The sequence below is a fragment of the Artibeus jamaicensis genome, unplaced genomic scaffold (genome assembly GCF_021234435.1).
Source record: "Artibeus jamaicensis isolate MK-2021 breed Jamaican fruit bat unplaced genomic scaffold, CSHL_Jam_final contig_1015, whole genome shotgun sequence".
Taxonomy (NCBI): Eukaryota; Metazoa; Chordata; class Mammalia; order Chiroptera; family Phyllostomidae; genus Artibeus; species Artibeus jamaicensis.
Window position 1 is genome coordinate 2,127,223 of NW_026521194.1, and position 22,370 is coordinate 2,149,592.

General features: G+C 38.4%; 1 protein-coding gene across 5 annotated transcripts in view; it reads right to left on the reverse strand.

Moving 5' to 3' along the window:
- AGFG1 (ArfGAP with FG repeats 1) overlaps positions 1-22,370 on the reverse strand; it is a 65,504-nt gene that overhangs the window by 38,459 nt on the left and 4,675 nt on the right. For 4 of the 5 annotated variants that reach the window (XM_053665158.1, XM_053665123.1, XM_037139245.2 and 1 more), the window contains exon 2: positions 14,407-14,500. In XM_053665158.1, coding sequence (XP_053521133.1) covers positions 14,407-14,500 — 94 coding nt within the window. Of the gene's footprint in view, positions 1-14,406; positions 14,501-15,070; positions 15,111-22,370 lie in introns of all 5 variants that reach the window. The other variant, XM_053665198.1, reaches the window with a different exon arrangement.

Below are 22,370 nucleotides of genomic sequence, written 5' to 3' on the forward strand. Positions count from 1 at the left end.
TCAAAATGGGAGCAAAAGCAGCAAATCAGCAAAGCAGCAAATTTTAAATAAAATTATTATTAAAATTTTCTGACCTCATAGAACCCCTGAAAATGTCTCAAGATCCCCCGCAGGTTCCTGGACTACACTTGGAAAATGACTCAATTAAATATCATGATTTTCAAATCCCTAAGTAATGACCATAGGCCTAGAGTTAATATTAGCAGCTAACACAACCACCCGCAAAATATCTCTCCATAAGAGAACACACCCAACCTATGAAACGGTGGTCCTTCCCTGATCTGTTCCTCAAATTAAATGTGGATCCTAAGAAGCTACTATATCCAACTATCAACTTACAGGTGACGTATCACAGAGTAACACTGACACTATGTGCATAAAACCAGTAAAACTCAAATACTGTGAAACTACTGAACAAATGAGTGGGCTTAGGGAGGGGAAAGAAGGAAGAGAGGGGAATTGGAAGAAGGGAGAGAGAATAAGAGTAAAAAATGACCCTGGCTGGTGTAGCTCAAGGGATTGAGTGCTGGCCTGCAAACCAAAGGTTCCCGTTGCAATTTTGACTGGGCACATGCCTGGGTCTTGGGCCACGTCTCTCGGAGGGGGTGCGTAAGAGGCAACCACACACTGATGTTTCTCTCCCTCTCTTTCTTTTTGTCTATAAATAAATAAGTAAAATTTTTAAAAGAAGAGAATAAAAAACAGGAGAGGGAAACACATAAAATTTTTTAAAAATTTAAAAGGTAATAAGCAGAGTAGGTTTTGCCTCCAGTAATGTCAGAGTACCTCACATTAAACCCCAGTGCCCCCCCCCCCCCCGTTAAAAACTCTGGATGCATTACAAAATCTATCAGAAGACTCCAGAGAACAACCACAAGCCAACAGAAACTGGAGAGGAGTTGTAAGGAAGAAACAGAACTGTGCATTTGCTGTTTCATCACTTGAAAGAAAAGCTCCAGTGAGTGTGAACTAGATAGAGCTGCTAAAATGCAATAGAAATCCACAAAGCTTAAGCTTCAAGAAAGAGTTCACCAAACAACAGCAACTGGAAAGTAAGGGGCAAATCCAAAAGCGGAGCAAAGCAGAGTGAATCACTCTTGACCTATATGCTTGTGCAGGGCTGACTCCAAGCAATCCAATTAAAAACTAAGGGAAGGGAACAGGGATCTCAGTGGGCACCCACCAGGAGAAGCAGAGTTTGCTAAAGTAAACAGTAATTAAAACAAACAAAACCAATACTTTTTGGAGGAACAAAACAGAATCCAGAGTCTCTACAACCTACCTTTTCCAATGTTCTGAGTATAATCCAGAATCACTAGATATTAAAAAAAAAAAAAACAGCAAAGAATGACCCATAATCAAAAGCAAAAGCATCTGTTGAGACAGATCTAAGATGATAAAGACTGGAATTAGCAGACAATAATTTAAAGCAGTGAGAACACCTATAAGAGAATAAAAGGAAACCGCATGGCCCTGGCACGTGTGTCTTAGTTGACTGGAGCACTGTCTCATAACCAAAGGGTTGCGGTTTGATCCCTGGTGGGGGCAACCAATAGATGTTTCTTTCTCCCACTGATGTTTCTCTCTTGAAAAGCAATAAAAAAATATCTTCTGGTGGGGATTTAAAAAAAAAGAAAACTGTATGAAATTTCAGCAGAGGAATATAAGCTATAGAAAAGAACCAAATATAAACTCTACCACTGGAAAAGACAGTATCAAATGAACTCTAAAAATTGGAATTTTGCGGTTAAGAGAAAATTCAGCTGGGGATAAGCAGAAATTATTTAATCTGATGACTGGACAGTGGAGATGAAAAAAGTAGTTAGTAAACTTGAACATAAATTAATAAAAGCTTAAGAATGTCAAGAGTAAGAAAAATCAGCAGAGGCTCAGGGGAAGTAGGAGACAACAGCAAAATGTCTAGCATACATGCAGGTGAAGCTTCAGATGGAGAGCTGATGGGAGAATGAAGCAGAAAAAATTTCAAGAAAAAAATGGTCAAATATTTTCAAATTTAATGATAGGCAAATTAATAGATTAAGAAATTCAGCAAACCCCAAGGCGGATAAACACACACACACCCCACACACGAGTACATCAAAGTCACACTCTGAAAAAGTTCAAAAGCTTCAAAACAGCCTATCATTACAGAGGAACAATATAAACATCAGCTAATACTCCACATTTTGAACTAAATGATAAAATATAACATATCAAAATCTGTGCAAAGCAGTTAAAGCAGGGTTTAAAGAGAAAATTCATTACCCTAAAATAATACTGAAAATAAAGTTCTCAAATCAATTACCTTAGGTTCTACCTTAACAAGCTAAGAAAAGCAAATAACCCAGCGTAAATAAAATACTCAATTATATAGACCCAATACACACTATACAATAGGGTCTATGAATAACTTTACATCAATAAATATGCAATATTTATTTGAATATGAACTTTAAATATGAATTTGAACTTTACATCAATAAATATGACAACTGAGATGAAACAGGCAAACTCCCTGAAAAACGCAGCTCACTGAAACTGACATAAGGAACTGATAACCTGGATTAACGACCCTGGGCCATTTTCATTCTCTGTCCCAGGGGCACTTAGCTCCCAGTGCTCCTTTCTGTCCTCCCAGGGAGCCCAGTCATCTCCACTGGAGCACCCCAGTCATCTCCACTGGAGCACCCCAGTCATCTCCATTGGAGCACTTGGCCAAAGATGACTGAGTCATCAACTCCCAAATAAGACTACACCATTTGGTACCAGCAGCTGCCGACAGGGGAGAGGGTAATGAGGACAGAAAGGGACAACCAAACTTGCTCTCCATGTCACACCACAGGAGATCACTCAAGTGGCCATACAAATTTGGCTACGTGACCATAGTTTGCCACCCCTAACCCAGAATATGTAAAGCGATCTCTTGGAAAATGAAACGGAAGGACCTGCACTACCTGACTTCAAGATTTATTTCAACACAGTATAGCACTGACATGTAAGGACCAATGAACAAATAAATGAAAATGGAAAGCCCAGAAACATACAAATACTTATAAGGTCATTTCATTTCTTGACAAAAGCTCCAAAGCAATCCATTGAAGTGTTTTGAACAAATGAAGCTGGAACAACTATGTAGATTCGTGGAAACCTATAAACTTTGACTGCTATCATACTTACACTAAAATTAATTTGAGATGGATCATAGACATAAACATAAAAGCTAAGGCTCTCAAAGCCTCTAAAATATAAAATGAGATTATTCTCATTATGTGAGAGAAGGCAGAAATTTCTCAAGACAGAATAGAGAAATCAGTAATTATAAAACTATGAATTGATGCATTTTATTAAAAAAAACAAACTTTTGCTTATCAACAGACATCAATAAGAAAATAAATGAGAAAGCCACAGACTGGGAGAAAATATTTAGATACAGAATTCACAAATTCCAATACATTCGTACAACTGAATACTATTCAATAATAAAAAGAGGAACAAGCTACAGGCATCCACATGCATAACTCTCAAAAGAAGCCTTTCTACAAAAATGGCACATTATTTACTATTTTACTTATATAAACAAAAATCAGAACAGGGGCTGCCTCTGAAATCAGAGAGCGTCAATAGGAAGGGACATCAGAGAACTTTTTCAGGATGATGGTCATGTTCTGTATCTTCTCTGGGCTTTGGGTTACCAAATTAGATTCATTTATCAAAACTCTCCCAAATGTACACTTAAGATTTTCACATTTCATTGTATGTAAATTATACCTCAAAAAACTAATAAATAATAAATTATAATTAATGATAGACTAAAGATTTTAGGTGTGATATGAACTAATGTTTGCAATTTACTTTGAAATGCAAGAAAAATTTACTTTGAAATGAGTTAACAAATGGATTTGTTGTCCCATTTCCCCCCTTCATTCCCCTCCACCCTACAGAACCCCTGCCCCCACATTCCCCCACTTTAGTTCATGTCCATGTGTCACAAGTTCTTTAGCTTCTACATTTCCCATACTATTCTTGCCCTCTCCCTATTTTCTACCTACCGTCTATGCTACTTATTCTCTGCACCTTCTCCCCTTTCTCCTCCTCCCACTCCCCTATTGCTAACCCTCCATGTGATTTCCATTTCTATGGTTCCGCTTCTGATCTAGCTGTCCTCTTAGTTTGTTTTTGTTTTAGGTGTGGTTCTTAGTAACTGTGAGTTTGCTGTCCTTTCACTGTTCATCTTTTTTATCTTCTTTTTCTTAGGTAAGTCCCTTTAGCATTTCATATAATAAGGGCTTGGTGATGATGAACTCCTTGAACTTGACCTTATCTGAGAAGCGCTTTATCTACCCTTCCGTTCTAAATGAAAGCTTTGCTGGATAGAGCAATACTGGATGTAGGTCTTTGGATTTCATGACTTGGAATACTTCTTTCCAGCAAAGGAAATAGACTTCCAGGAAATCCAGGAATCTCAGAGAGTCCCAAAGAAGATGGACCCGAGGAACACACCAAGGCACATCATCATTACATTAGCCAAGATTAAAATAAAGGAGAGAATCCTAGAAGCAGCAAGAGATAAGCAGACAGTCACCTACAAAGGAGTTCCCATCAGACTGTCAGCTGATTTCTCAAAAGAGACCTTACAGGCAAGCAGCACAGAGTTTTAAAACCCGTATTTGCATTTATAATGTATAGGCCTTACTTGCATCTTGATTCAAACACTCTTGAAAGGAGGAAAGAAAATACATACGTGCATTTCTTCATAAATATTCAAAAATTATCTTAAACAAGTATCTTCTTAAATAATTCAACAGTATGCCTCAATATTCTAGAGTTAGATGGTTTTTAATCTCAAATACCTCATGTGGAAATTTTCTGATAATTACTTTTTTATAGTTAATTTTTAATGTTATCATCATTAATGAATTAACTCTTCACATTTATTAATAGCATGCTGGCTGAAATTTAACAAATTTCCCTCTACAGTGTAAATAAGTTCACTAAATTCAATTCAAAGCACATCATTTTTCCTACGATACTTTTCCCCCCTAAGCGTAGGAATCGATTGAAAAGGTGTCTTCAGATAAAACTGACACCTTACATATACATAATGCGTCAGTTTCAAGACATTTCACATATACTATCTTCAAATCAACCTTCTGAAATAGGCAGGACAGGTATTACATGGATTACAAAGGAAAAGGAAGCTCAGGAAAGGAAGTTTGCCTAAGGTGACAAAGTTCATTAATCGGTGGTGCAGAAACCAGACCGCAGGTTGCTCCCAGCCCGGCTCTGGAGCCTCCGCTACACTGGTTTTCTCAAGATGGTCTATGGCTGTCAGCATCAGGATCACACGGGCTTCTCTGGCTTAAAATACAGACACATCCCTGTGCCTTAACACACATCCAGGGTCAGAATCTCTAGAGAGTAGGACCCAGGACTTTAAAATTTTTAATAAAATTTAAAAAAAAAATTAAAACCACAAGTAAGACCAATGAAACTCACACGGGTATGAAGTTTGAAACCCCCGTTTTATTTATTTTTATTTATATATATATTCTTGTATACATTCTCACTGCTACTGGCATAATGAATACGTATGAAAGATCATGCCATGGAAATATCTATAATGTTTTAAGGACAATCACAGCAATACAGAGGAAACTATGAGCAATAAAAAATGTGTAAAAATCTTACAGTAAATGCTATTTAAAGAAACAGTTTAACTATAAGTGGAGGTTTTCATTCCTGTGGGCTAAAATGCTCCTGAAAAGATTTGATAGGAAAGTACAAACACTGACGTGTCTTGGGAAACAGATTCAGTGTAAACAGAACAGCATAAGCAAAACGGCAAGACTGGAATACAGACAACATACACGGAAAACAAAAACCAAGATCACATTATAATAAGACATTTCTTCTGGGAATGAAACAAGAACAAGATTAACTAGGAAAAGCAGTCAGGTTATTAGAAAAATTACATTAATAACTGAAGACTTTGGCCCTGGCTGATGTGACTTGGTGAAGTGAGTGCCATCCTGCAAACTAAAAGGTTGCTGCTTTGACTCCCAGACAGGTCATATATATGCCTGGACTGCAGGCCAGGACCCCAGGTGGGGGTGCACGGGGGCCAACTCATCAATGTTTCTCACACAAAAATCATTCTCTCCCTCTTTTCCTCTCTAAAATTAAAATAATTTTTTAAAAAGTTTAATTAAGAACTGAAGACATAATGAAGCATGCCTGTGGTATTCCACATTCAACCATCTACAGATCAAACCAGACCACTGGCCTGTTTTTGTCCTGTTCCTGACCTAAGAATGGTTTCCACCTGTTCATAAAGGTATGTAATTTCAAAAAAGAATATGCAACAGAGACTGTAGGGGGTCTGCAAAGCCTACAATATTTATTTTCTGGCCCTTTACAGAAAAGGTTTGTCCACTTCTGCTACAAGCAGCAGGGTATTTGTAAATCCTGGAGTAGTAAGTATGTAACTTAACTCTGCCACACAGTGACTACATTTAGTATGTAAAATAACTGCCAGTTCACATTATTATTTAAGTGTGCATAAATTCAAACTTCAAATGCTCCATGAATTTAAATACATAACCCAAATATTAATGTAAATAACACTGCTGTATTATTCCACGGAAAATCCCCCTCATCAAACAGCTGAGAGCAAGGAGCAAAAAAATATTAATAATCCATCTCCTAGTCCATGTTCTATCTTAGATTCTAATTCAGTAGCACCTCAGTATCTATTATTCAACCAGAAATATGCTGGGAGTCTCCACAGGTTGCCTGAGTTGGAAGCATTCTAAACTTTCCACATGCAGATGTTAACTGTTACTGCCAGGCTGGCTGGCATAGTCGGTTGAGGTGTCAATCAGTACACCATAAAGTCCTGTGGGCTCAATCCTTGGTCACACCACACACCTAAGTTGTGGGTTCAATCCCTGATCAGGAAGCATATGGGCAGAAACCGATCGAGGTTTCTCTCTCACATCAATGTCTGTCCGTCTGTCTCTCTCCCCCTTTCCCTCTTCCTCTCTAAAAATGTCAATAAACATATGCTCAGGTAAGAATTAACAACAAAAAGTTGTTACCATTTTACACTTGTAGAAGTTGAGGCTCAAAGCATCTTGTCTAACATTCTTAACCTCTCAAATCCAATCTGATCCTTTACTCAGAAAACCACTGCACTTCAAGAAATATTTAACGAGCCCTGCTCGACTTTATCGATTTCCCTATGGAGAAGCAAACTGAGTTAAGATTGTTTTGATTTTAACTGAACTGAAAAGAAACACAGTTCAATGCACTGATTTAGGACTTATTCACAAGCTCACTGTCTTTGCTCTGATAATGTCTCACACACTCTATCTGACATTGGCCTTCCACTTTCCAGAATCCAGGACTCTATACTGAAAATGACCAACACATTATAGGGAAAGGATGATTTACAAAATACCCACTAATATCCTGTTTAACCTCACTACAGACTCTGAGTACAACATATCATAAAATGATACCTGGATTTAAAATGACAGAGCTTGTGAAAATTTGGAATTTTAAATTTAGAAATAGCCCTGGCTGGTGTGGCTCAGTGGACTGAGTGTTGGTCTGCAAAGCAAAGGGTCACCAGTTCAAATCCCAGTCTAGGGTACATGCCTGGGTTGCAGACCGGATCCTCAGTAGGGGGAAGACAAGAGGCAACCACACATTGATGTTTCTCTCCCTCTTTTTCCCTCCCTTCCCCTCTCTCTAAAAATAAATAAATCTTTTAAAATAAGTAAATAAATTTAAAAACAAAAATATTTTAATTTGCATCACTGCTTCTTTTTAACTACAAAATACCTCCAATCTTTCCCAAAGATGCTATTTAACTGCCCAAAAGACCTAACTAGCTGATTTGGTGATGACAAATTCCTTTAGTTTTTTCTTTTCTGGGGAGCTCTTTATCTGCCCTTAAATTCTAAATGACATTTTGCTGGGTAAAGCAATCTTGGCTGTAGGTCCCCGTGTCTCATTAATCTGAGTATGTTTTGCCCATCCCTTGCAGCCTGCAAAGTTTCTTTTGAAAAAGCAGCTGACAGTCTCATAGAAATGCCCCTGTAGGTAAGGTAACTGACTGCTTTTCTCTTCTGCATTTAAGATTCTCTTTATCTTTACCCTTTGGCATTTTAATTATGATGTGTCTCGGAGCGGGCCTCTGTGCATACATCTTGTTTGGGACTCTCTGTGTTTCTTGGACACGCATGTCTATTTTCTTTGCCAAATTAGGGAAGTTTTCTTTCATTGTTTTTCAAATAGATTTCCAATTCCTTGCTCTTTGCTCTTTCTCGTCTCCTGGCACCCCTATGGTGCGAATACTGGAACACTTAAAGTTATCCCAGAGGCTGCTAATACTAGCCTCATTTTTTCTTTTTTTCTTCTTGTTCTGATTGGGTTTTTGCTTCCCTATGTTCCAAACCATTCATGTGACTCTCAAGTCCATTCACTCTACAGCTGTTTCCCTGCAAATTGTTCTTTACTTGTAGTAGTGTATCCTTCGTTTATGACTGGACATTTTTTATGCTGCTGAGGTCCTCACTAAGTTCCATGAGCAACCTTATAACCAGTGTTTTGAACTCTGCATCTAATAAACTGCTTATCTACATTTTGTTTAGTTCTTTTTCTGGAGATATGATCTTTCATCTGGACCACGTTTCTTTGTCTCCTCATTTTGGCAGCCTCTCTGTGTTTGTTTCTATGCATTAGGTAGAGCTGCTTTGACTCCATCTTAGCAGCATGGCCTAATGTTGTAGGTGTCCCGGAGGGTCCAGTGGTACAACCTCCCCTATCACCTAAGCTGGGTACTTGAGGTATGCGCTTCACGTGGGTTGAGAACACCCTGCTCTTATAGTTGAGCCTTGGTGTCTGTTGGCAGGTCAATGGGAGAGATTTATGCAGGTCAGTCAACTACAAGGACTGGATATGATCACCAACCTCTGCCCTCCATGGAGGACCAGCAGTGCAGAGGCAGGTTTGTGGTGCTCCAACAGGGTCTATAGCTGTCCACTGGATGCACAGACCCTGGAGTTTCCTGGGTGGTGCAGGCCAATGTCAGCCCCAAAGTATGTTTTGCCCGGGGTCACCCTGAATTAGCTATAAAGCAATCCAAGATGCCTGCTACCTGTGCTGGACTTGGGGATTCCCAGGTGAAGACAAACTGTGAATCTAGGTTGGATGCTGCTAGTGCCTGCTTGGGGCTGCTTAGCAAAAGATATGGGAGCTGGGGGTTCACAGAGGTTGGCTGTGTTTTGTTTGAAAGGATTTAGGAAGTTGTGAAGCATGAACCAAGACCAGACATATGGAAAAGCCACTGTTAACAGCTGTAAGTTGGGTGAGACAGAGCCTCGGGGGACTTCCAAGGCGGAGCAAACAGTGTTAGCCAAGTTGGTAGAGTTTCAGATATGGTACCAGCCTGCAGACTCTGTGGCTCTGTGGCTCTGTGGCTCTGTGGCTCTGTGGCTCTGTGGGGGGAAGGATCAGAAGGACAAGACTTCTGCCCACCTTTCTGTCTGGGAGAGAAAGTTGTCCCCCAGCTCTTGCCTTGATGCCAGACACTTGAGTTTCTCCCTGTACATACACCACTGGTGCCTTTTAAGCTACTAACCCAGTGCCAGAGCTCAGATGGAGTGAGTATAAGTTTGTGTGTGGGTTCTTTAAGAGGAATTGCTTGGGACTCCAAAAGTTTCTTCCACTGACTCAACCACCACTGGTTTTTGCAGGAAGAAGTTATAGGGACTTAACTTCCTGGCACTAAAGCCCTGGGCCGGGGGGGTTGGTGTGGGGCTAGGACTCTTCCCTCCCTAGACAGCCTTTTTATTCACCACAGGTGGATATGGGACCAGCCCATTCCACATCTCCACCCCTCCTACCAGTCTGGATGGATGTGGTTTCTCCAATTCCACAGTTGTCAGACTTCCATTCAACATGGTTTCTGACGGTTATGAGTGATTGTAGTTTTAGAGTTTAGTTGTAATTCTAATGTGGTTGTGTGAGGAGGCGAGCCATGTTTACCTATGCTGCCAGCCTGACTGCAAGTTTTGGGGGTTATTTTTGACTTTTTCCCATAACACTATTACAGAGGTCCCCATCACCGCCCCACCTACCCCTCACCCCTCTTCCTTCTGGCCATCACCACACTGTTGTCTGTGTCCACAGGTTATACACAGATGTTCTCTGCCTAATCTAATCCCTTCCCCTTCTGTCACCCGGTCCCCCTTACCCCTCCCCTCTGACAGCTGACAGTCTGTACCACATAACCATGCCTCTGTTTCTATTGTTCATCAGGGCTGTTTTTTAAATATTTCATTTTACTGAACTTTTTCCATTACCATTTATTCCCCTTTACCCTCTTTCACCTCCATCTGCTATCACCACTGTTGTCCATGTCTGTGAGTTCTTTTTCTTTGTTGCTCAACCTAGAAGCATTTTTTCAAAGCAACAGTTGGTGTTTTGGAGTTATTTTTATAACCTAGCCTAAAGATCAAATACTTTCAATCAATGCATGATTTCATTTATACATGTAATTTATATGTCTGTGTAGTATCAGTAACCCCTTTATTCTCAATCCTAAAACATAATCAAGAAAGTTAATTTACTACTAGAAAAGAAAAACTGTGTTTCAAAATAAAATTAATTCTACATTTTCTTTTTTACTGAATTATCTATAGCACTGTTCACCAGCCCTCCTTCCCTTAACTCTGATACTCAGAAGTTAACCCAAGAGTAAAATTTAACTATAGGACCATCACAAAAAAAACCTTTGGAGGAAATCACACACACACACACACACACACACACACACACACACACACATTTTCAAAGTAATGTCTGATACAAAAGGAAACACTACAAGATGTTATGTGGAAATATTTTACTTTTGGAAAAAATGTCAAAATCACTTCAGCAAACAACAAATGCAAAGTGCTTTGTCACAAAATATTTTACTAGCATTTGGCACACTATATCATATAACCTAAAAGTGAATATATCTGCTCCACTGAATACAATGTAGGAGTCTGAGAACACCGAAGTAGAAATCAAGTAACTTGTAAGCTGTGTCTGTAAAGACTAATAACATACTGTTTTAAATATCAAGTGTGTCCCTGATACATAGTTATTAATGGTAGTAACACTATCTGCTTACCATAGCTACTAACAGACCGATACAGATATACTTTATTAATGATCCAAATACCATAAGTTATGCTGCCATCAGTTTTGCGATTTTCCAAACAGTAAAGAATTCTTAAAGTTCTGAATGAAAAGCAAAATCACCCCCAGATATTCACATGCGCTAAGCCACTGTGCTGATGGTCTCAGTGAATGGCTTCCCTGTGTCCATGCCCTTTGCCAGGCGCCTTGGTCCCCTCCCACTAGTACTGGCATTAGCAGCATGACTTTCTTTGGCAGCAAGCTGTTTACAACTGTAATGCAAGCATGTAAAACACATTTAAGTTATACATGCAGATGTGTGTAAACAGGCTTTTTCTCTTATAAAAACATCTGAAGAAACATGAAGAGCATGTAGAATGTAGGTTAATTCTGCTTAACATATTGTGCATCCTCCAGCAACCATGGAACCTCCCTGCTTATAAAGCCAGTAACGCCCCCCAGGCGTGCCCCTCAGAACACTAAAACTGCCCCTCGGGGGGAGAAGACCCAGGACTGCTCCCAGTGCCAAGGTACTTTGACCTTTTGACTTCAGAAACACTCATCTTCCAGTGTGAACCCATTCACATACAAGATTCATGACAGTACCTTTTTAATCCAAAATTTTATGTGATTGAGTATGGTTCTTTACAAATGCATAGTCAAAATATTTTCAAATAAAAATTTTAAGTCTGTATCCTTTTCTCTAGACATGTTAAAACTTGAGATTTAAATGTTTAGCTGTAGATAAAGCACATGCACTTGGAAATCTGTATTTTGATGAAATTGTACCAACCATCTTGCACTTCATAATATCAATCCTCACATTCTACACACCTGTGAAGTTTTTAAGAACACATATCTTGCTAACATTATAAAGAATCAAACATATCTACCCAAATGTTTTGGTCATAAGATGTTCTTAGGGACACTATGCCTGTCTTCCTTAACAAACATTTGAAAGGTCGGTGTACTTTCTAACAGTAAGGACTGCTATCAATTCCCCTTCTTCTCTGTGCACTTGGTGTGCTCTACCTTAACACTTTTTCCTGTGAGCTTAAGTCCGAGCCACCCTCCAAACCAGCAAACGTGGCACCTTCTCTGTGAGAGCTCCCCAACCCTCTCCCTTTCGCCCGCAGACCGAGCCCACACTCCTTCTGGACCTCCTTACCCATCTTCATGATCTATGCCAAGCTGTCACACGTTACACACTTGTCTGCCTCAGCTGCACCGTCAGCGCCATGGCAGCTAAGCCAACGTGACACACCTGTAACTGCATCCGTAGTACTAAGCACAGTGCCTGTCATGGTGAGTGTTTTAAGTGGCCTTTCAAGTTTCATGACTCTTTTTAGAATTTAAGACTAATGAACCCATTCTAGTCATCTCGCATGTTTATATTTTGCTTCTACTTTTTGACATAATGGACTGCCTTAATCTAGTATTTCCTGTCATATATTCTAAATTTATTTTGATATTTCACTCTTAATCCTGCCACATGCTAAAGTGAAATAAGCCAGTCACAGAAGGACAGATTCAGTTATGACTCCACTTACACGAGATCTAAAATAGTCAAACTCACAGAAGCAGCAAGTAGAACGATGGTTGCTAGGTGCTGGGAGTGGAAGGGGCTGCTATTCCCTGGGTATGAAGTTCGGTTACACAAGACGAGGCAGTGCTGAGATGTGCTGTAACACTGCACTCTACACATAAAACATGCCTGAGGGTAGATCTCACGTTAAGTGTTATTACCACAATCTGTTTAAAAATCTTAGTATTTGGGGATCAGTCTCCACCTAATGTTATCTACTGACTGTTGTGTATTTTTACTTATTTCCCCAATGAACTGTTACCTTTTCAGTTCTGTTTCTCTGACTTTATCTACTGTCATTAGACCTTTAATTTAAAACAGAATATTATTCTTTTATTTATGACTCCATTCTGATGTCCAAAATTTTGCATACTAGGCCAACATTCTAAAAAAGTAATTTAAAGTCTACACTTCTACACTAATTGCAAACTTTATACAAATAGTCTAAATTGTATTTTAACCTGTAAATATATTATTCTACAGAAGTGTCATTATAAACCTTCTGCCCTTTCTCCTAGCTTTAGATTTCCTGTAATGTACTAACATCAGTCTGAAACTTGATTACTCAAAATAACTTTTTATCAGTAAAATTTGGAGGCTTTGAAGTGCTTACTTCTACAAATCATATATTTAAAAATATTTCATAGAATTTTGAATTTATACTTCCACTATTTTAGAATCAAAAACACAGGTGCATCACAAATAGGCAAGAATATTTAAAATATTACTATCGAAGTGTTAGGAAGAAAGAGAGGCAGAGTGCAAAATGCTTGCATAGATCTTCTGAAGGTGAAAGAGAAGATGGAAGCTAATAATATCTTAGTGCTTAACTTCTTTTCTCTGTCTCGTATCAAAAAATGTGCAACCAGAACAACACAACTTAACTATTATTTCCTTTCTTGGAAGTGATAAGAGTTGCCTATACAATTAAAATGGCTATGATTAATCAATTGGGTAACTGGCTCATCCTTACTCCAGATTATAAAATATTTTTTAAAAAACTATAAGATTAACAAAGTAATCATGTTAGATCACCAACTTTTACAAATGCAAAACATGAAAGTAAAAACAAAAAAGCACACCAACAGGATGGACTGACGAAAGCCCACACAGCAGAGTGGAAGGACGATACCCCTCTGCAAACCTCTTCTCCACTGGGTGCCCGGGACACTCAGTGGAGCCCTCAGACCTGCACCTGCTCATCATCAAACATCGCACAGACATCAGAAGTTAGAAATGCAGGAGAAGGGAAGGAGCAGACCTCAGGGGAAAGCTGATCATGCAACAGTCTTACACACGTGCACAACAGTGCCACCAAGTTTATTCCTTCTCTTGTTTTACCTTTTAAAGCAAAGACTAACACTTATTCCCATACTAGACATCTTCCAAAAATGCCTTTTACAGTCATCCCTGATGAACTTTAAATACATATGTTTCACTTCAGGTTTAAGGCAAAGCACTTAGATAGTAGACATTAATTCTAAAAGCATAAAATAAATATATTCTAAAATACCTAAATATAAAATACAAAAATAACTTTTTAGACAGTGAAATTCATCATTCTAAACTTATTAAATCTTATTAAAATGACTGCCAACAAAAAAAGCTGAAATTGTAAGAACACTTACTTCATTTCCGTGTTTTTGCAGGAATTCAATTTCCTGTTGTGTGAATGTAGTCATGGAGATAGATTTCACCCGGTGTGGCGGATTTAACCCTCGCCTAAACGAGAAAATATTTTACAAACTTACTATTATATAGTTTTTAAAATTATAATCAATGCAAAACATTTTTGTTATCACATTTAAATTTGAAGCAATGCCTTTATTTCATAAACTAAAAGTACTTAACAATGACTTTAAACTATCAATATTCTCAACAGATGTCAAGGTAAGTCTGGCTAGACCCACACTAAATAATGTATTTGGAGATATATTCAGGTAACTACACCTAGTTAGAAACATATAGGACCTGGAACACATGAGCGTCTAGGAAATACAAATGTTGCTTTAGTGTGTTTTGATGGAAGGAGAAAACAATATATGCTAAGAGCTCTATGCTAAAGAATTCAAAAAGTAACTATTTAAATATCTTTACACTTGAAGAAAATATGCTGTGCTAAGTATGGACCTGCAAAAGTATTTCTAATCAAACTGCTACTACCTTTAGGTTTAAAGCGAATTCAGAAAATTGAAACTAAGCTAAGGAAACAAAGTTACTAAGGACAAGAATAAAGTTCCATCTCTTCACCAATTGAAATTAGGATTGATAATAAGGAACATCTGTAATCACCTGGAGAGGCAGTGAGTGTTCAAGAAGAAACAGTAGGGTCCTGGGCAAGGGATTCGAGAGACAGGCAGATCCGTGATTATATGATTTTTAAGATCCTGTACAATCTTGAGGACTTTTCTGTACAGACGGTCACTCTTCTGTATAAAAAGGACTTTATCTCTAAGTCTCTTGATGTTTTATCATACACATAAAAAAGTGAGCAGAAATGCACTCAGAGAGAGTTTTCCCCAAATATCACAAAGTGACTACTCCACCCAGAAGAATAAGGGTTAAACAATCTACGCAAAGTAACAAAGTTTCATAAAATTACTCAGAGTCATGTCCTCTGGTAAAGGTGTCATTTGGAATCTAGGTTCTAGAACGGATTATTAATATTTTTACAGATTTTCTTATACAATCATCTTGTAATCAACCATGCCGAGATTTTAAAATGCTGTAAAATTACAAATCAAAAAGTCTTTCAAAAATATTCTGGAAACATTTTTGACTAATTACATATGGTGTGCAGTGTTATTTCAAACCAAAACAATAAGGAGAACTCAGAAGAGAAGCTCCACCACCTACATATCCTGCTGCTTCTCTCTCTCCGTTCTACTACCAGAAATAGCTGGCACACTTTTCAGATCATGCTCTGAACTGACGAAAAGCTGTGCTTTATCTGCTTCACATTTCGAAGTGGAGAGTCCAATGTTAAGTTAGGTTCTGTTTAAATTTGAAACTAACAAGTCATTTTCCTTCTAGCTCTCGGATCATTCAACAGAAATGAAAACTGCACAGCAGAAACTGAACACAGCGATCTCATCCCAGTAAAACTTTCAGCCTTAACTGTGCAGAAACAACTATAATATGATTTACCTTCAAGTACCTTTACAGTTTGCAATAGCAAATTAAAGTTTTCAAGATAATTTAAGTTTCCAAGTGAAAATTTAGGAAAATCATTATTATTCATTTAAAGCATGACCCTGTTTTCCAATTCATCCTTATCATGAGAACAAGACTAAATTCCCCACTTTCGGGAAAGCTTCTTCGCTTATGGTATGTACTTTCACCCTACCCAGCTCCAAACCAATTGAGGAACTTGACGTATTATTTGTTCTCTCAAATTCCTCCACTCCCTCCATTCTCACTTGGCCAGTTGGTCTCTCCTTATTCCCTAATACCACCTCCTCCTCCTTGTTCCAGCCAACTGTTACCTTTCCACTTCCCCTAGAGTAGCCTTTTTAAAAACAAAAAAGGCAAAAGAATTACCTTCTAATGAGAAACTGTTAAACACTGTTAGAGGGGTGTATGTTTTAAACAGAAATTTTGGAGCAAAGAATAATACCCCTATACCTCTCAAATCATTACACAAGGAAAGCCTTGGCTCTCTTTAAGTTATTTATACAAAGACAATCTCGTGAAAGCAGTACAATGTATTATGGCTGGTATTCCTATATCTTGAGTCCCGACGTATCACAGGGTCTATTTATGCATAATGAAGGTATTCATTACTTAAATAAGCAATTGAACTTATGAAACAAATACAACCAGAATGAGGGGATATTTTCACACCTATCAAGAATTTATTACAGGTTTTTTATTCAATTAAAGTTTATATTCAATATTATTTTGTATTTGTTTCAGGTGTACAGTATAGTGGTTAGACAGTCATATCCTCTGCAAAAAGCGTTCCCCCTTCTATTTCCAGTACCCACCTAACACTATACATAGTTATTACAATACTATTGACTGTATTTCCTATGCTGTACTTTACTTCCCCATGACTATTTTGTTACTACCAATCTATTATAGGATTTCTTTAAAAGAGCTCAAACGGTGCAGTTAAAAGAGGATTTGATTTATAAAACTAATAGATGCAATTTTGCAAGGCCACATTAACTACATGAATTGAGTAACTCCAAGAAGTACTATATTTATTCGTGTTGATTCTCTAATTGGTCTTTTATATCCCATTTATTCAAGCAGATTAATTATATTCACAATATAAGGATATACAAAAGTTTTTCCTCTTTCAGCTACCAAAAGCTTTTGTACATGGATATCGTGCTTATAAAACAATTTGGTTTAACAACAACAAAAAGGCCTAGTTCTGTCCATCTCTTGGGTAGAACGCAAACGGATGAACCTGCAGTGAAAATGGAAATTGGCAGGGTAGATTAACCAATTACTATCAAGAATCTCATTTGTGCTTTTTGGCCCAGTAACAACTTTTAAGAATCTATTCTCTGGAACAGGGGTCCCCAAATCCTGGGCGTCGGATGGCCTGAGCTCTGCCTCCTGTCTCCCCTTAACGCCCCAATCAATGGCAGGCTAGTGAAGCTCACCTGGGCTACCTCCTTCCTGCCTGTGCAACCTCCCCCTGCCCCCAAAGCCTGGGACCCAGTGCTCTAGAAGGAATCCAAGACCTGGTGGGATGGCTCTGCTGGAGCATCACCAGTACATCAAAAGGTTTCGGGCTCGATCCCTGGGAAGCAACCAATCCATGTTTCTCACATGTATGTCTCTGTCGCTGTCCTTCCTGCTCCCCCCGTCCTCTCTCTAAAATCAATAAACATATCCTCTGTTGAGGATTTTAAAAAATGGATCTGAAACATAGCTAACTATATATAAGATGTTCATCACAATTCACAATAGTATAACATCAGAAACACTTTATATCAAAGGGGAAGTCGTTACAGACAAACTGTATATTACGTATACTTATGATTATGTTTTAATTTTTCTTTTAAAGATTTTATTTATTTATCTTTAGAGGGGAAGGGAAGGAGAGAGGAGGAGAAACATCAATATGCCCCCTGCTGGGAACTGGCCTGCAGGGAACCAGCCTGCAACCCAGGCATGTGCCCTGATTGGGAATCGAACCGCGATTGTCTGGTTCACAGGCCCACGCTCAATACACTGAGCTACACCAGCCAGGGCTAATTTTTTAAGATGAAATTTTTTACTTTAATTTTTTGTTTAGTCCTCCCCCAAGGATACGCTGATTCTAGAGAGAGGAAGGTGAGGAAGGGGGGTGGCAAGAGGGGAGGGAGTGAGGGAGGGATAGACAGACAAATATCGATGTGAGAAACATCAGTTGGCTGCCTCCTGGGGAATCCTGCAACCTAGGTATGTGCGCTGACCAGAGATCGAACCCAAAACCTTCTGTGCATGAGGTGATGCTCCAACCAACTGAACCACCCAGCCAGGGCCAAAAAAGTTCATTTTAATGTATGCCATCTTGAGAAATAAAACACCACAGTACCGATTCCACATTACTATCTATAGTAACCATAATTTTAACAGTAATTAAAATAAATCTCTTCTCATTAGAACATCTCAACCTACCAGATTTGATCATTTAAATGAACAGAACCTTTGACTGATCAAGACTGCATTTTATGTGTCTAATCATTTTTTAAGGTGTATTCCTGGAAGCTGAGGCCACTTCCATTTTTACTAAGCCCAGTCTAGCTGTCATGTGAACTCAGTGTTTATAAAATACTTTACTGTAATGACATTAGTCATAACTATTGAATAAAAGTGCTAAGTGAGTACACCACATCATTTTTTACAGTGCCAATATTGAAGTACCACCCATTCTGGATCCTGAAAAACACATTTTTCAGTGTAAGTCTTTGGTTTAGTGCAAAAAAAATTTAAATAATGACTCATTTAATAACAGCAGTATTGATACTGTGAAGCATGTTTGTTAATTAACCGGTTTTAAGACGTTCCAAAGTCACCTACTCTAGAGTCCAACATGTTTCTGCAGGACAATTAAGTCCCATGCAGATCCCCAGGAGTTTTCGTTTTAACCACCACCACCCAGGTATGACTGCAACCAGATGGACTGACTCACTCCTTATGCCCACCGTATGCTGCTCTTAACTACGCCTCAAACAATCTTCCTAATAGCCATTTGTTCAACTCAAATAACAATTTGTGCTGGATGAATAAGTAAGAAAGCTTATTTAGTTAATATGATTAATTATTTTTTTCCTACTGGGGAGGAGCTGGTAAAAATACTGTAATGGGCTATGAAAATTTAGGGGGTTGCTATTGTTGGCATAAAGTAATAAAATTAATTTCACATTTAGATATAGTCCAATACTAGTTATTTAATGCTTATCTAGAACCCAACTTTAACTGAAACACACACACACACAACATGGTATAAAACACAACTGTTATTTAGGGTTTTTCTTCTGAAAGTCACTATCACTCTTCAAGTTCCTTATAATACTTAGGGCAAGCATCTACAAAATAATGAAGTAACAATTTAAACTAATTAAGGTATGCCAGTTGAAAGCAGACAAAACCCAAGAATGTCTTCACTCTCTCTCCAAACCCCAATGAAGTGATAGCAGTGACGTAAAAAAAAAAAAAAAGCATTAACCCACACAGAGGCAAGGAGAACCCACACAGAGAACAAGGAAGGAGCCCCCAACACACTACGGTTCTCTGAGTAACAAGATTTGGGAGATAAAAGGTGAATATACCTGCAGTAGCTGACTTTACAGAGCAAAGAAAGCCAAAAGGGAAGCTCCTGCCCAGGTGGGAGCTGGAAGGTGGTCCCCACCACAGAGCCCTAGGAAGGTTACCAAAGGAATCAGGGAATTTACACAGGGTCAAAAAGAGACTCCTAATTTCCCTAAGCCACAAAACTACCCCTTAGCAGGATTTAGGCAGAGTAATCGGAAGAAAAATTTAATCTGGAGAGAGGATACCAAATAGACTCTGGACTCAGGTGGATCTGAGGGCTGTTATGAGGAAACACACTAAAAACTGGAAGTTTATCCGAGACTCCACATACTGAATAAACTCGGTACCCCCAACCCCCTCCACCAACTGGACTCTAGAAGAGTGGTAGCCAGGCTTTTTCCTGGTAAGAAGATGGAAGAAAATAGCTCTGAACTACTACTAAAAAAAAAAAAAAAGCATGAGCTTCCAAACCAAGTGCCCCAAAAATGCCTAAAAATTGAACAAAAAGACCTATACTAAAACACTTCAATAGAAAGTTCAGCAAATACCAAAGATCAAATATAATAAATATATATATATATTCCTAAAGAGAGATGGGGAAAATGAGAAGCAAAGAATCAGTAACAACACCAGACTTCTCAACAGCAATACTGAAGTCTTGAAGACAACTAAACAACACCTTACAAATTCCCAGGGTCAAGTATTCTCGCCTTTGTGAATGTAGGTAAACCACTCAGTTAAAAATGATGTCAAAATAAGCCATTCTCATCCATGTAGTTCTCAAAAATGACCTCCCATTAACCTTTAATCAAAAGGCTAATGAAGATGCGAGGTCCTGGTGAGAGAGCCAAACAAAGGCTCAGTGTGAATGAAATTTCCAGAATGAAGGCAGAAAAAAGCCCCAGAAAACAGGTGCATAGCAGGCTTGGAGAACACCATTTCCACACCAGAGAAGGACGGAAAGTACCCAGAAAAGATCTATTTTTAAAAAAAGTACCATATGTGTCCGATCGTGTTGAATAAAATTTTATGCCTTATAGAGAGACAATTTATCTGCGAACATTTTAATGATCCATACATGGAAAACAAAGCAAACGAAGAAAACCAGACAACTATAAACTTCAGGGAGAAAAACAGTTGTACAAGAACAAAAACGTATGTAGTGTACTGCATGACACAGCCAAGTATAAAATATACAGGGTTACAATAAGGCAAATTCTGAATAGTAACCAAAAATTGTGATATAATTACACCAAAGCGGAAGAAGCAAAGTTTAAGTGGAGAAAGCGAGAGAAGTGTTAAGAGAGTCAAATGCTTATATTTTTCCTTGTACAGTAGATTGGTCAATAGATAAAACCCAAAATCAAGATAAATATAAAAAGTGGAAACAGACAAGAGTCCATCATCACTGTCTACAGTACATAAGAAATGCAGAAAGCAATTAGATGACTATTTTTGTTTGCTATAAGCCCTTCCCTTTTTTAATTATGTGCATGCATTTTTTGATAAAAATTTAAATTGAATTAAAAATTAAACATAAAGAATGAAAAATAAACAGTTGTCAAAATTAAAGCTGACATACACTTATAGATTGTTTTCTTTAACAGATGGAAAAAAGCATTCCTAAAAACCGTAATTTTTCACTTTCAAAAATATAGCCCTGGCTGGTGTAGCTCAGTGGATTGCGCGTGGGGCTGTGAACCGGAGGATCGCGGTTCAATTCCCAGTCAAGGCATGTGCCTGGGTTGCAGGCCAGTTCCCAGCAGGGGATGCATGAGAGGCAACCATACATTGATATTTCTCTCCCTCTCTCCATCCCTTCCCCTCTAAAGATAAATAAACAAAATCTTAAAAAAAATAAATCAAGTTTCTTGCCCTGACCAGTGTGGCCCCATAGGTTGGGTGTCACCCAGCAACATGAAAGGCCGCACCCATTCAAGCAAAGGATTCAATTTCCAGTTTGGGCCCAGGGCTGTGTTGAGGGTTCCGTCCCCAGACAGGGTACCTACGAGGAGCAACCAAAGGAAGTCTCTCTCTCACATCAGCGTTCCTCTCCCTTTCTTCCCCTCTCTCTAAAAATAAATAAAATCTTTTAAAAAATGCCAAATTTCTTTACTAGACAGACATTAGCAACCTTCCTGCAGAAGTACCTATCTACTGAACACAACTGTTCCATGTTTGTGTTGCAAGTTGGAGCCACCAATATTTATTGAGTAAGAGATAAAGGTTTGAAGTGAGAAATGAGGACGAATTTTCATGGCTTCTCACACTATTAATTGTACTGATTTTCATACATCTTCCATCAAAGAGCTTGCAAAATTCAGCAACTGAATGTACCAAATAGTTTTCCCACTTACAGTAAACTGAAATTGTGCTGCATTGTCAAAATATCTCCCTGAATACAGCCACATCAAAGTATTAAAAAAGTGGAAATGGAGTTAAGGATACAAATCGCGGCCCACTGTGACCTCTTGATGTCTTCCCAATACTACAAGAGCTCGTCCCTAAAGGGTGTCTGATCGCAGTCCTCTCTAATGCTAGTCACTGTAAAAAAGCTAAATCCCTCTTTTCAGTCATCACGCCAACTTTAATCTTACAAAGTGAATATTCTTGCAAGATTCACCATAAGTCAAAATGCATACAAAATTAAGAGTACAAGTTAATATCCAGCTATATTTATCCACATGTAAAATTCCAAGATTAAATACATTGTCCACACAAAATAGCTGGTATTAAGAGAAATAAAGTAATTCTCAAATGTAACTTTTTATCTAAACCCTCCCTGAAAAATTTATGAGTCATTTTTTAAGAATAGAACAACTCTTACATTCTTCAC